At 37.9% G+C, this 14,617-nt stretch overlaps 1 protein-coding gene and 1 non-coding gene across 2 annotated transcripts in view; one reads left to right on the top strand and one right to left on the bottom strand.

Moving 5' to 3' along the window:
• Positions 1 to 1,911: 1,911 nt before the first annotated feature.
• LOC144976563 (protocadherin gamma-A11-like) overlaps positions 1,912 to 14,617 on the top strand; it is a 14,607-nt gene continuing 1,901 nt past the window's right edge. The window contains exons 1-3 of the mRNA XM_078920856.1: positions 1,912 to 2,390; positions 3,156 to 3,363; positions 3,762 to 3,892. Of these exons, the coding sequence (XP_078776982.1) occupies positions 2,049 to 2,390; positions 3,156 to 3,363; positions 3,762 to 3,892 (681 nt within the window). The 5' untranslated portion in view covers positions 1,912 to 2,048. The remainder of the gene's footprint in view (positions 2,391 to 3,155; positions 3,364 to 3,761; positions 3,893 to 14,617) is intronic.
• Positions 7,364 to 7,447, bottom strand: Trnal-cag (transfer RNA leucine (anticodon CAG)). Its single transcript has one exon. It is a non-coding gene; the product is annotated as a tRNA-Leu (tRNA).

Genomic DNA, 14,617 nt, shown 5'->3' with positions numbered 1-14,617 from the left:
TTCGTTCTTTATTTATTTTATTTATTCACTTCTTCATGTTGTTCGTTCTTTCTTTCTTTCTTTCTTGTGTTTATTCACTCCCTCATTTCGTTCTTTCTTTCTTTCTTTTATTTATTCACTTCTTCATGTTGTTCGTTCTTTCTTTCTTTCTTTCTTTCTTTCTTGTGTTTATTCACTCCCTCATTTCGTTCTTTCCTTCTTTCTTTCTTTTATTTATTCACTTCTTCATGTTGTTCGTTCTTTCTTTCTTTCTTTCTTTCTTTCTTTCTTTCTTTCTTTTGTTTATTCATTCCTTCATGTTTTTGGCTCCAGCTACAGAGCTGCATATGTCTCTTTGACTCAGTAAATCTTGTTGAAAAGGAAAGTTTAGTTCCTTAGAACCTATATTCAGGTCTTTGGAGCATTTTTGGACCATGCTGAGGGAAAATTGTTTATTTGTTAAGCTATTTTAATTGAATTTTTTTTTTTACTTTGGAAACTTACGAATGTTTGAAATGTCAAATAGGCAGCTCTGGTGTATCACAATAATATCTCCATCTCATTTGTTGTAACACTCTCCACTAAACATTTGCTGCCCGTTTTCCCAAACTGAACTCTTAGTCCAAATTCCAATGTTTATCAGACACTGGAAAACGGAGCGTCGTTTCGGTATCAGCGGTTGCGTTGGGAATTCGGCTGTATGGCCGTGGCTAATGCCATTGTAGATAAATTGTGTCCGAGTGTTTGGACAAACAAGTGACATGAAACCTATGCCAGGATTTGTACGGGATTTTTGAGTTTATGGTTACACGGAATATACTGGTGGCGCCGTACTCTGAAAAAACCCATATTTTAGAATTTGGCCAGAAAAAACTCGTCTTTCAAATATCGATCGATTTAAATGACAAAAATAAAAAAAAGGAAATCTTAAACCTGAGAAGTTTAAGGAAGACTTCGCGAAGTCCCAGGTTTGAGAGTGTTTTTTTTTCTCCAAGATGAGGGTCATTTAAATCGATCGATATTTGAAGAACGAGTTTTCTGGCCAAAATTTAAGAAAAACGGAATTTTACAGATTACTGGGGTATATGGGAATGGGGTTTATATGGGGTGGGGGGGGGGGTAAGTAGAGATGAAAAGGGAGGAGAGGGTAGGGGATAGTCAATTTTATGAATGTCAATGCATTAGGTTTAGACAGATTTATGGATAAATTATTCAATTTTTTTTTGTGAAATTTGACCTCGGAAGAAAAGGAATGTTTAGAAAATGTGGATGCTTTCTAAGATATCTGAGGATGAAGTAAAGAAGGAGAAAGACGAAGGAGAGTGAGAAGGAGGATGAGGAAGAGGAAAAGGAAGAGGTAGAGCAGATGAAGCAGGGAAGCGAGGACGAGGAGGAGAAGTGGATATTGCAAAAGAATAGGAGGATGATTAATCTTATTGTGAATTTTGGTCAGAAAGGCAATCTGCGTATTCCTTTTTTATATTAGTGAGAGCATTAAATACACATTTCTTGGTCCATTTGTGTTTAATACTAAAGGTGTAACAAACTGTATATTGGGTTTTCAGAAATATTATATAGAAAGCAAAAACACAGGCCAGATAGAAACTGCAACTACTTCACGTCTTTAACCCAGACCTGCCTAATACTACGAAAAATTCGCAGAAATACGATTTTTCGGCTTCAGCTACAGAGCTGTTTATGTCTCTTTGACTCAATAAATCTTGTTGAGAAGGAAAGTCTAGCTTCTTAGAACCTTATCCAGGACTTTGGGGAATTTTAGGACCATGCTGAAAGGAAATTATTTATTTCTAAAGCTATTTATAGTGACTTTTCTTTTCTTTTTTTCCCCCTTGGAAACTACGATTTTTGAAATTTCAAGTTGGGAGCTCTGTTAACCATTTGCTATTTCTTTTTATTTCTGATTCCAGAATCTTCACAAGCTGATGAAATGGAACCACGTGGTATGCCAGTAACTTGAACGAGTTCAATTCTGAATCCGTATGAAAACTCAAGAGTGACATCAAAATTGTTTTCCTGCTCAAAGACAAATTAGAAGAAGTATAGCAGCAATGGCGTCGACTGGATATTCTGTTCACCCACCTTCGAGTCACCTTGGAAAATTCCAAATCTCACGTCTGGTACAGCCCTCGACAGCACTATTTCGATTTCTTCTCGTAGTGATCGTCCTTCTAAGCTGTATTCATCATCAACCCACTTTGGCACAAGACCCAACGGTTCAGTTCTCCACTCCTGAAGAGGTGAATGTCGGGAAGGTTGTGGGAAGTCTGGGAGATGACACAGTTCTTCCTCTGGGGCTGAGCCCTGAAGTCAGAGGGTCTTTGAGATACAGTCTTTTACCCCAGGGAAATGAACAATCTGATCTGTTCTCTGTTGATGAAGACACGGGAGAGGTATGCTCATTTATACGATTATTTTAGGGCCATTTTTACCGTATTCTGGAAAAAAACAACACATTTACAAATTTTTGAATATGTTTTTTTCCCCAGAGTACGGCTGCATTGTTATTATTTTTTTTTCAATTTGATTTTTGTTTGTTGTTGATAATATATGCATTATTTTTACAATAAGCAATTTGTATGTACTGATTGTGTAGCTGGGTCTGTTAGATCTGGCTTTATCTTTATAGTCACATTATCTTGATATCGGTTCTATGAGTATTTAATACCCATAATTCCCAAGTGCTTCAGGGACAGTTTATGGTCTTATTCTCAATTCTTTTAGTTTTTTTAATAGGATTCAATAGTCTGATGTCACGTCCGCCCAGCAACCAGCAGCTTGGTTCTAAACAAAGGAAATCGGTATTTTTTATTCTTCATGCTGGCTAGAATTTTTCACATGTCATGTGATAAGAATGTATAAAAGTCAAAACATGATCAGATTTATAATGTTTTTCTCCTCTGGATACACTTTTATGCTCGTCGGAGAAGTATTTCATAAGGGCGTCCGCCATTATTCCGATAGTTTAGAACCAGTTACCAAGTTACTATGCGTTAATACGAAGGAAGTGACGTCACGACCGTTGAACCCTGTTATCTGTCTGTTTTTTTGTTTTTTTTTAAAGATTGACGTTTATAGAAGACTGGAATCAAAGTGGTACAAAAAATTAGAAAGAAAACGAATTGCGCTATATTTGAGAAATTCATTTTTTTCTTCAGATTTCAACAAGAGGAAGGCTTAACCGTGAAAGTATTTGCGGATTTGAGAGTGTCTGTGACCTTGACATTAAAGTCGTCGTTCAGTCCGCCGTCAGCCAATTCTTCAAGAAGGTCAAGGTTACGATCAGGGTTGACGACATCAACGATAATCCGCCAGAGTTCCGTACGGACAGCACGGAGCTGCACGTGTCCGAGAATGCTCCGATTGGTGAGTGGGTTTGTTTATCCTGTCGGACTGTCTTTTTCTTATTATACGAATGAATAACCCTTTAGTTTCAGCTTGCTCTAATACTTCTCCATTAGTTTTCTTCTCAGTCCACGAGATTCTTAACATCCTTCTAAGAAACCACATTTCTGCTGCCTTCAGTTTCTTTCAATGTCTTCTGTAATTGTCCAGCTTTCACGGCCATATAATAATTCTCACCATACATAGGCCTTCAAAACCCTATAATTACTTGTCATTGAGATGTTGAAGTTATATATCAAAATATATAAATTCACTCACGTATTTTTTGCCGAAACAATCGATTCTATGTCCTCCATTTCATCAGTCGACACTCATAAATATAAGTTATTTATCTATTGTTTTTATCATTGTCTCATTAGGGAAATCGTTCGCCATAGAGGGTGCCACAGATCTGGACGTGGGCGACAACGGGATCAAAAGTTATGAGTTGGTGCCGAAATCCGGAGCTTTTTTTACCAACGTCACCAGAGGCAGCGATGGGCGAAGCGTGGTAAGTGAATCCATTTGAGATTGTGTAGCGTCTTTGTGGGGGGGGGGGGGGGGGGGGGTTCTCACCAAAGTCACCAGGGGCAGCGATGGGCGAAGCGTGGTAAGTGAATCCATTTGAGATTGTTTAGCACAAGACCACATATATATATTATAGCTGTTTTAATCGACGGATATTGGAAGGACATGTTTCCTGGTCAACTTTTTAAAAAAATGTGATAATATTTCAAAGTGTAGAAGTGCAGTTCATTGAAGATCGAAGATAGGAACAGAGAAGAGACCTCAACTCTCTCTCCGCCCCCCCCCCCCCCCCCCCCCCCCCCCCCCCCCCCCCCCCCCCCCCCTCCCACCGACCTCCCCCCCACCCCCCTGAAACGTCAAGTCAAGCAGATAAAATCAGATGTTGGTTATTTGTACTAAGCGTATTTATTTCACCACATCTTTATAACGTTTTGTCACGGATATGCCTTCAAAGAAACGGATTCTCGTAGTACTTATTTCCACCCAGTAGCACTCATCGCCATAGACAGAACGAAGTTGACGTCACTCAGGTCTTTATTAATGTTTTTTGCCATGCACGTTTATAAGTAATTCTCACTAGACTGTATTAAACAGACTATAAACGTTCAAGGTTAAACAGAGTTTTGTGTGTTGGTCCGTTATATTTCCGGATGGTAATGTTGTGAGTTTCTTAGCCAAGCGCATATTATCTATAGATTGTGTGCGCTTGGCTAAGAAGCTCACAACATTGACATCGGGAAGTGTAGATATCTATCTATATATCTACCTACCTACCTACCTACCTACCTTCCTACCTACCTACCTACCTATCTATCTATCTATCTATCTATCTATCTATCTATCTATCTATCTATCTATCTATCTATCTATCTATCTATCTATCTATCTATCTATCTATCTATCTATCTATCTATCTATCTCTTTATCTATCTATCTATCTATCTATCCACTTACCTATCTATCTATCTACCTACCTACCTACCTACCTACCTATCTATCTATCTATCTATCTATCTATCTATCTATATTTATCCATCCATCTATCTATATATATCTTCCTACCTACCTACCTACCTATCTATCTATCTATCTATCTATCTATCTATCTATCTATCTATCTATCTATCTACCTACCTATCTATATATCTATCTATCTTTCTATCTATCTATCTATCTATCTTTCTATCTATCTATCTATCTATCTATCTATCTATCTATCTATCTATCTATCTATCTATCTATCTATCTATCTATCTATCTATCTATCTTCTCTCTCTTATCCAAACACCATAATCTATCTATTAATAAATTATGGTATATTTAGTCGAGTCCATACTATCCACGCCTCCAAGATACTGGCTTTGCTTCCGCCAATCCACATTCCTGCATTCATTTCTAGAAATGAGATTTAATCAGAAAACCCCAGGGGTGCCGATCATGTGACGGTGGGGGGGGGGGGGGTGATATCCATTCTGCAGTAGGACTCTGGGAAAACACGTATTCAAAAGTTTGGCCTGAAAACTCGTCGTTCAACTTATTTGTGCCCCTATGTTATGGTCCTGTGGTATGACAGTCGCTTTCGGATTTCGATTGAAATGACTCTCATCATGGCAGAAAGCTCTCAATTCTACACATTCAAGGAAGTCCCAGGTTTGAGTTTTTATTGTTTAGACAAGATCACGAGGGTCATTTTAAATAGGTCGATATTTGAAGAGCGATTTTTTTTCAGGCCAAAATTTTAAATATCATGTGGTGTTGTTTTTTTATATTTTTTTTTGGGGGGGGGGGGAGGGTGGGTGGGTGGGGGGTGTGGGTGGGGGTTGGGGGGGGGTGGGGGGTGAGGGGTGGGGGTGGGTGGGGGTTGGGGGGGGGAGGTCGGAGTACCTACGGCATTACATTCAGCATGCCTTGTGGTGAACGTATTTGTCACGACACCAGACTTGCCTCGTACTTCGAAAAATTCGTGTGTCTTTATCCAAATGTAGAACATCGGAGGCAGCCATTAAAAATTCACGGGCACACACGAGTCAAGAGGCGCTCAAAGACGCTTTACAAGACAAACACAAAGGGCATGGAATTGTTTACAATATTACTAATATATTCCTATTATTTTATTGTATTTAATCTCATTGAACACGACACGACATAGGCGCGAATGATTTTTCCACAATACTGGCTTGTTAGAAAATCACCAAAAAGTAATTTCAAATCTTTATTTTGTTCACAATAATAAATAAAAAAATTTGAGCTTTTATATAGCATAATATCCACTAAACGTGCTCAAAGAACTTTACAAAGGGTCCCTGACCAACAGCAACACGTAACATGTAGAGCAAGACATGTACTATCTGTTCTCTCGACATCTTTCGATACTTAGAAATTTCACTTTAAGAATAAATGTGTGTATATCTATCAGATCAACTTAATAGACACTTAGATAACCACGCCTCTCGGACAGTCGTCATAATGTAAACAATGAAAGTGATTGGTAAACATATCAAACTACACAAGCTTTACTACTATGTGTCTAAGTAAAATACCCACTATTCTACCGCTTGATGAATAAACGAAACGTTTATAATATGATCGTTGAACGCCACGACCACATTATCTCATTCGTCTGTAGTGTTTCATTCATCCTGTTTTATTGATATAGGGAAAACCCGAAACGTCCATTTTTATCTGTTTTCGTATATTAATCGAAGCTTATATTAAATTTCACATTGTTATTTTTTCTTCAAGCTTCGAGCAGCAACATTTACATGACCAGGCATATCATTGAAGCATTCATTCAGAAGACAAATCCTTGACATAATCAAGACATACAATCAGACACAATCACGATTGTTTTGACCAAATCAATCACTGGACACTGTCACCAATTATAATACTGGACATCGATCGAGCTGCTGTAGCCTCTGGGCTGTTGAGATAAATGGCTTCTCCGACTGTCAGGTCATATAATTATTATGTGAGTGCGGATTGTTGTCCGGCCGTCCATCTTTGATTGTCGTACGGACTTCAGCAAAATATCCCTCTGAGGCACACTCGAAGATGTGTCAAAGATGATGACAACTTAAATGGTTTTGCTTTCATTTTCATTTGCACGATAGACGTCACTCGGGTTTTTGTTATTGTTTTTGCCATCCGTGTTTATGATTTGTTCTCACTAAACCGTATTAACCAGACTATGAACGTTCAAGGTTATACAGAGTTTTGTGTGTTGGTCCGATAGATAATACGCGCTTGGCTAAGAAGCTCATAACATTGCCATTCGGAAGTATAACGGACCAACACACAAAACTATGAGTAACCTTAAACGTTTATAGTCTGGTTAATACGGTTCAATTAGAATTACTCATAAACGCGGATGGCAAAAAAAAAACAAAAAAAAAACAAACAAAAAAAACTTCATTCTATATAAAGATAGTACACAAATTAGAAAAAAAAAGGTTGTCAGAAGTGGGATTCGAACCCACGCCTACAAGAGTAGACTGCGACCTGAACGCAGCGCCTTAGACCGCTCGGCCATCCTGACTTGCTGTATTGGTGCAATGTGTATCGGGTTATCATAGAAGGCTAGAAAATTCGGCGTTTCTTTAATCAGTATGTGGAAAGAAATTGACTTCACTTTGTTCTTTGTTGTTGTTTTCAGACAGGTGTATTAGTGGTTAGTTCTCACGTAGTAATATCAATCACCTTATTTATTAATCGACTTAAGATAATCAACAAAAGATAGTTCAAAGTTGACGTCACTCAGGTCTTTGTTATTGTTATTTTTTTTGCCATCCGCGTTTATGAGTAATTCTCACTAAACCGTATTAACCTGACTATAAACGATCATGGTTACACACAGTTTGTGTGTTGGTCCGTTATACTTCCGGATGGCAATGCTGTGAGCTCCTTAGCCAAGCACATACTATCTATTGAAGAGCAAAGGGGAAGTAAAGGCAGTCACATTTTTTTTTTGGTTCTTTTTTTGTTCTTTTAAAAATAATTATTTTTCAAATTTGAATACAGATTTTTACGACATTATTTCTTAATTTATATTTTACAATAATTATAATATAACACCATATGAAAGATAATATAAAAATATAATTCTATGTGCTTCCCATTTCCACCCAAAATCGGAGAGTGACTCTGCCATTTTCCCCCTCTCCTGTACTCTTCCTTTCCTTTATTTAACCTCTAATAATATATATATATATATATATATATATATATATATATATATATATATATATATATATATATATATATCATTAGAGGTTAATAAATAAAAGAAAGGAAGAGTAAAGGAGAGGGGAAAATGGCAGAGTCACTCTCTGATTTTGGGTGGAAATAATATGTTTTCTATCGAGAAAAGACTGAGAAAATATAGCTTCTAACTTTTGTAGTAAATGTTAGTTGGCAGCCCTTGGACATCGTCAAGGAATGCTCCTCTATTGTTTTGTCCTATGACATCCTAATTGACACACGGGATTTGTCCGAGCACGTGTCGCCCGTCAACAGAAGATTTGCTTCTACTTAACACAGACAAATCACTACGATATAGCCTCGATTTGAAGGCAGGAGAATTAATGAATGGCTTGGATTTGAGGTTGTTTTAAGACGGGTTTTTGTTTTGTTTTGCTTTGTTTTTGTATGTTTTTGTTTTGTTTTTGTTTTGTTTATTTCACCCATCAAAGACGTTAATTTAATCTTGGAATTTTGCGTCACAACCAAATGTATAGATAGAATGAAGTTGACGTCACTCAGGTTTTCAGTATTGTTTTTTTTTTTTCCATCTGCGTTTATGAGTCATAATAATAATAATAATAATAATAATAATAATAATAATAATAATAATAATAATAATAATAATAATAATAATGCTGAAAACTTATATAACGCTATAACTCCGAGAAACCAGACTCTAAATGCTGAATGAAGCGTGGTAGGTAAATAAATGTGAATTATACTTTTTAAAAGGCCAAAATTATCAAGACATAAAGCAATTCTTAACAACGGATAAACTATCAGTGACCAACCACATGACGTCATTGTGACAAATGGGGTGCCTGGACCTGACACAACCAGCCATAAACCCCCTCTTCCCCCCCCCCCCCCCCCCCCCCCCCACTCATGTCAGGGGGGCGAAGGATTTAAAACTCTTTAGTCTCCCGCCAGCACGGTGACGTAGGATTAGTGACATGCGCAATATTAACGGCCATGTGATGACGTCACATCCGTCTCCGACGACCCATCTAACTCTTAAATCCGGTGTTAATGGGCACACGGCTACGACAAGACGACTACAAATCGACTATGTCGTGCTATAGATTGTGTGTTAAATCATTACACATTGTCCAGAATTTTAGTGTCCAGTGTTGTGATAGCTACACACACACACATACACACACACACACACAACACACACACACACACTGCGATTTGTCTCCATGCATGCATATGTTCCTGTCGTTATTTTCCCCTCTTTCAATTTAATTAAGACCGATTTGTTCCAATGTTCGTGATTGTTAGGGCATTGCATTACGTCCCGAAAGGTCCCGGATTCGAGCCCCGCCTCAGGCATTTTTTTTTTTTTCTCTTTGGGCAAGATTATTAGTCCCCAATTTTTCACTTTGGACAACAGTCAAATAGTTTACGTGGAAATTGTCATATTTTGACATTTTCTTTTTATTTCTATTTTTTTTAAAAATTATGTTCTTCCGCCACGACATCATAAGATGTCACCTAGGCATTCCACAAAGGAATATAGATAATAATTCATCAACAAAGATGCCTGATGTCAACAGGAATTACCCATGTTGTCCAAAGTGAACAAAATGGGGGTTAATAATCTTGTTGAAGAACTCTACAGTGACCTCCCCCAGTGACCTCGAAGATTCAAAAGAGAAGACTGAGACTTGCGGGGCACTGCTGGAGACACAAGGAGGAGATTGCAAGCAGTCTTGTGCTATGGGAACCACCTGAGCGAACCAGAAGCAGAGGCAGGCAGAATAAAACTTACATTGACTGTCTGCTAGATGACACAGGAATGGACAACACCTGGGAGCTGCGTACGCTTATGGAGGACAGGACAGAATGGCGAAGACCTGTGGCTCATGTTGGGCGCCCCAAGGGGCGGCCTAAGTAAGTAAGTAAGTAAATAAGTAAGGAAAAGCCCAAAGTGTCTGAAGCGTTTGGTGTTTTACATAAAATATACAAATTTAGTTTCATGAAATATCGTAGAACAGAACAAATTTGTAGGGACACCGACTCCCTGCCGAACAACAACCCCCCCCCCCCCCCCCCTGGTGCATGTTATGCATGTAACGTTATGGATTTACAACACGGGATATGTTCTACGTCAAATTACCGGATTTACGACTTGTGAGAAGTAAGAAGACGCGCTTTGTCGTCTCGGCGGGCGGGCGGGCTTTCGTCGTGGGAGAAATAATCTTAGAAAATCGCCTAAACGTGTATTCGCTTAAGTGAGAAAGTGATAAGTATAGATAGTTCGAAGATGACGTAACTCAGGTCTTTGTTATTGTTTTTTGCCATCCGCGTTTATGAGTAATGCTCACTGAACTGTATTAACCTGACTATAAACGTTCATGGATACATACAGTTTTGTGTGATGGTCCGTTATACTTCCGGATGGCAATGTTAAACTCAAGACATAATCGACATTATTGAAGATCATAAAATTAATATTTTTGTCATCTTGGAAACATGGCTTAATCATTCATATGATGATCCAATTATGAAAGCAATTACACCCGAAGGCTTTTGTATTAAATCATTTCCACGCATTGGGAGGAAAGGAGGTGGTATTGCAATTATTTACAACTTGTCACTCTTTGACAAGATATCATTTCACCATGATAATTTTAGAAGTTTTGAATACGCTGGATTTGCCATTCATGAAAATAATTTTAAAAAGTCGTTTCACTGTGTCTACCGCCCACCACCAAGCCAACAAAACAAAATATCAACAATTGATTTTTTATCTGAGTTCGGAGAATTTATGTCTATGCAATCCATTACAAAAAGCATAATATTTTTATGGGTGATTTTAACATTGATTATTTCGGAAACAAAAATGAATCGAAAGTATTTCGGGAGATTATTGACACAAACAACTATATTCAACTTGTAAGCGGTCCTACAAACAACCATGGCCACACAATAGATCATGTCATTACAGACATTGAACATTCTCTCTCTTCATCTGTCTCAAATATTGATAAATTAATCTCTGACCATCATTTAATTGTGTTTTGCGTTTTATTTCCAATGAAGCACGAAGTAAAAAAGATGATAACATCTCGTAATTTGAAGAATATAAACATGAACATTTTTAAACAAGACCTTGACCATAACGTTAAAAATAAACATGATGCGAATGGTCTCCACGAGTCAATTGTTGGTACGGTGGACAAGCATGCTCCTTAACAACTAGAGCAGTAAAAGTGAGACGTCAAGCACCCTGGTATAATACCGAAATAAAATTGAATGGATTAGCCAGGAGGCGGGCAGAAAGAAAATGGCTCAAGTCCAGAGATGCTGTCGATAAGAAGCGATACATCGCGGCTAGAAATGATGCAAAAGCCGTCAATTTCAGGGCCAAAAAGAAATTCTATGAAGAAAGCCTCAAAAACGTGGGACGTTCGAGACAATTCTTTGCCTTGACCAAGGAACTGCTGGGACAACAGACGCAACCAGCTCTCCATCTTTAATCGATCGTGCAGATCTACCAACTCGCTTTGGTCAATATTTTAAAGAAAAAACGGATACCATCAGGAAGGAACTCTCGTCTGAATCGATCCCTACAACATTTGACAAGTTTCATGGTGATTCGTTAACACATTTTTCAAAGATTACTGAAGCTGACTTACGTGATTGCATTATGTCGTCTCCAACTAAAAGTTGTGATTTAGACCCTTAAATACTGCCATTTTAAAAAAATGCATTGATGTAATTTTAACACCATTTACATGTATTGTTAATAATTCGTTGCAGTCAGGTGCTGTACCAGACATTTACAAAGTTGCTCATGTCAAACCCCTTTTGAAAAAACCTGATCTCGATAAAGAGAACTTAAAAAACTATCGCCCTGTCTCTAATCTTCCTTTTCTCTCTAAGATCTTAGAAAAGCTTGTTTTGAAACAATTACTGTCTCATCTTAAAAATAATTGTCTTGAAGAAAAATTTCAGTCTGCTTATAGGCAACATCATTCGACGGAAACCGCACTTGTTAGGGTTGTTAATGATCTCCTCTCTGTTATAGACAATGGTTCATGTTCTTTGCTGAATTTGCTTGACCTATCGTCTGCTTTTGATACTATTGATCACAATCTTCTTCTCAAACGTCTTGAAATTACTTATGGCGTGTCTGGTGCAGCGCTTGATTGGTTTAGGTCATATTTGTTTAATCGTAAACAGATTATTACGGTGGATGAATATAGATCGGAGGAAATCTTTCTTGATTGTGGGGTTCCCCAGGGTTCAGTACTTGGACCCGTTCTTTTTGTTTTGTACGTTGGCCCTCTGTCTAAAATCATCAGAAGTTTTGGTCTGTCTTACCATCAATACGCTGATGATACGCAATTGTACTGCGTTTCCAATATGAGAAATTTACAAGAAGTATCAGCCAATAGTAAAAATTGTATCCAAAGTGTTAAGAAATGGATGAATGAGAACAGACTGAAACTGAATGATGATAAGACGGAGGTGCTGTATGTGGGGAACAGGAAGTGGAAAAGTGAAACAGATTTGAAGTTGGGGGATGCCTCTATTCAAATTGTTGACAAAGTGAAAAACCTTGGCACATTCTTAGACTCTGGACTGTCGATGGAGCATCAGGTTAATAATTTGGTTAGATCTCTCTTTTTCCAACTAAAAAAGATTGCTTCCATTAGACGGTTCATATCTGAGGATGTGACCAAGCACCTGGTTGTGTCCCTCGTACTATCGAAATTGGATTATTGTAATGCTCTGTTGTTTGGCGTTTCGCAATACAATCTGAAACGTCTTCAGATTGTCCAAAACAGCGCTGCCAGACTAGTATTTATGAAGCGTAGGTGCGACTCTGCCGGACCTCTACTTCATGACCTGCATTGGCTGCCTGTTGAGAAAAGAATTAAATTCAAAGCTTGTGTTTTAGTGTATCGTTGTCTTGAAGGTACTGCCCCTTCCTACCTTTCAGAACTAATTGAAAGATATTCAAAACCCCGCCCCTTACGTTCGGCCAGTGATTCCACAAAACTAGTTGTCCCTCGAATTCGGAAAAATGCTGGAATGAGATCCTTTTCTCATTTCGGACCCTCTATTTGGAACGCCTTACCGCAGAGCATTCGTGAAAAAGAATCTTTGTCTATTTTTAAACGTTCGCTTAAAACATATTTGTTTCGATTTTAGTAGATGGTATGAGAAGCAAGATAGGTTTGGTTTGTGTTGTGTGTTGTGTTGTGTGTGTGTGTGTGTGTGTGTGTGTGCTTGTGTGTGTGAATGAGTATGTTTCAGCCAAAGTAATTTGTAATTTAAGCGCTTAGAGTCTGGTGTCTCGGAGTTATAGCGCTATATAAGTTTTCAGCATTATTATTATTATTATTATTAATGTTATGAACTTCTTAGCCAAGCGCATACTATCTATAGAGGAGCTGTGTTTATTGTAGGGGCTGTTAGTAAAAAACAAGAAATGAAAACGGATATGATTTGTGCATTGGAAAGTTAAACGATAAAACTGGTTGTATTTAGAGTCCATTAAACTCTCTCGAGTTCATATGCATGGGAAATAGAACAAATTTGTTAGATGTTCCATTAGGGTGAACTCGAGAGAGTTTAAGAGTACCTTTATACTGTCGTACTCTGGAAAAACAGATATTTAAAAATTTGGCCAGAAAAGCTCGTCCTTCAAAAACTCTCAAACCCAGGACTTCGCCGAAGATGTCTTTGGTTGTAGAGGATGGCGAAAGTTTTTCAAGCGTATATTATAATAATTTGTTAACACTCGTATTACTTATGATATTTGTATAAGTCGGTCTGCATGGCTGATACCTCATCGGTTTTGATATTTTTCTTTTCCTTCCTCTGCTTATCTCCCCCTCTCTGAGCTTGTTTTTAAAATTATTTTTTAATGTTATTTAGAGTTGTCTCTGTCCGAAAAAAATTGTAGCAGGCGTCATGTAACGTTCTACATATTATTAAGTGTTGCTATTGAGCGCTTTGAGCATGTTTAGTGGTTATATAAAAAGCTCAAGTTGAAAAAAAAATAGAAACTTTGTTAAAATCTGGCTCAATGGGCCTTGCGGCTCTGAAGAACTACTTTTTCTATAGTTTATTGAGTTGTCATTCTATTTATATCTCTCACTCTCTATCCGTCTCTCTGAAACTATCAGAGTTCTGTATGCAGCTTTATGCATCTCTTCCCAGATTTCTTGTGTAAAATATTGCCATAATTATTTCGGTACACGAGTGCAAGGCAATAAAAAACACACATAATACTTGTTACTTCACTCCTCTCTTACTTTTATCGTACTCTAGAAAAACCCATATTTAAAAATTTGGCCAGAAAACTCGTCCTTCAAATATCGATCGATTTAAGTGACCCTCATCTTGGCAAAAAACTCTCAAACCTGGGACTTCGGCGAAGTTCCGGGTTTGAGAGCTTTTGCCAAGATGAGGGTCACTTAAATCGATCGATATTTGAAGGACGAGT

This window comes from Berghia stephanieae, chromosome 7 (assembly GCF_034508935.2).
Source record: "Berghia stephanieae isolate SIO BIC M18660-M18661 chromosome 7, UCSD_Bste_1.3, whole genome shotgun sequence".
NCBI classification, from domain to species: domain Eukaryota; kingdom Metazoa; phylum Mollusca; class Gastropoda; order Nudibranchia; family Aeolidiidae; genus Berghia; species Berghia stephanieae.
Note: the sequence above shows the minus strand (reverse complement) of the source record. Positions and strands in the feature narration are given on the sequence as shown.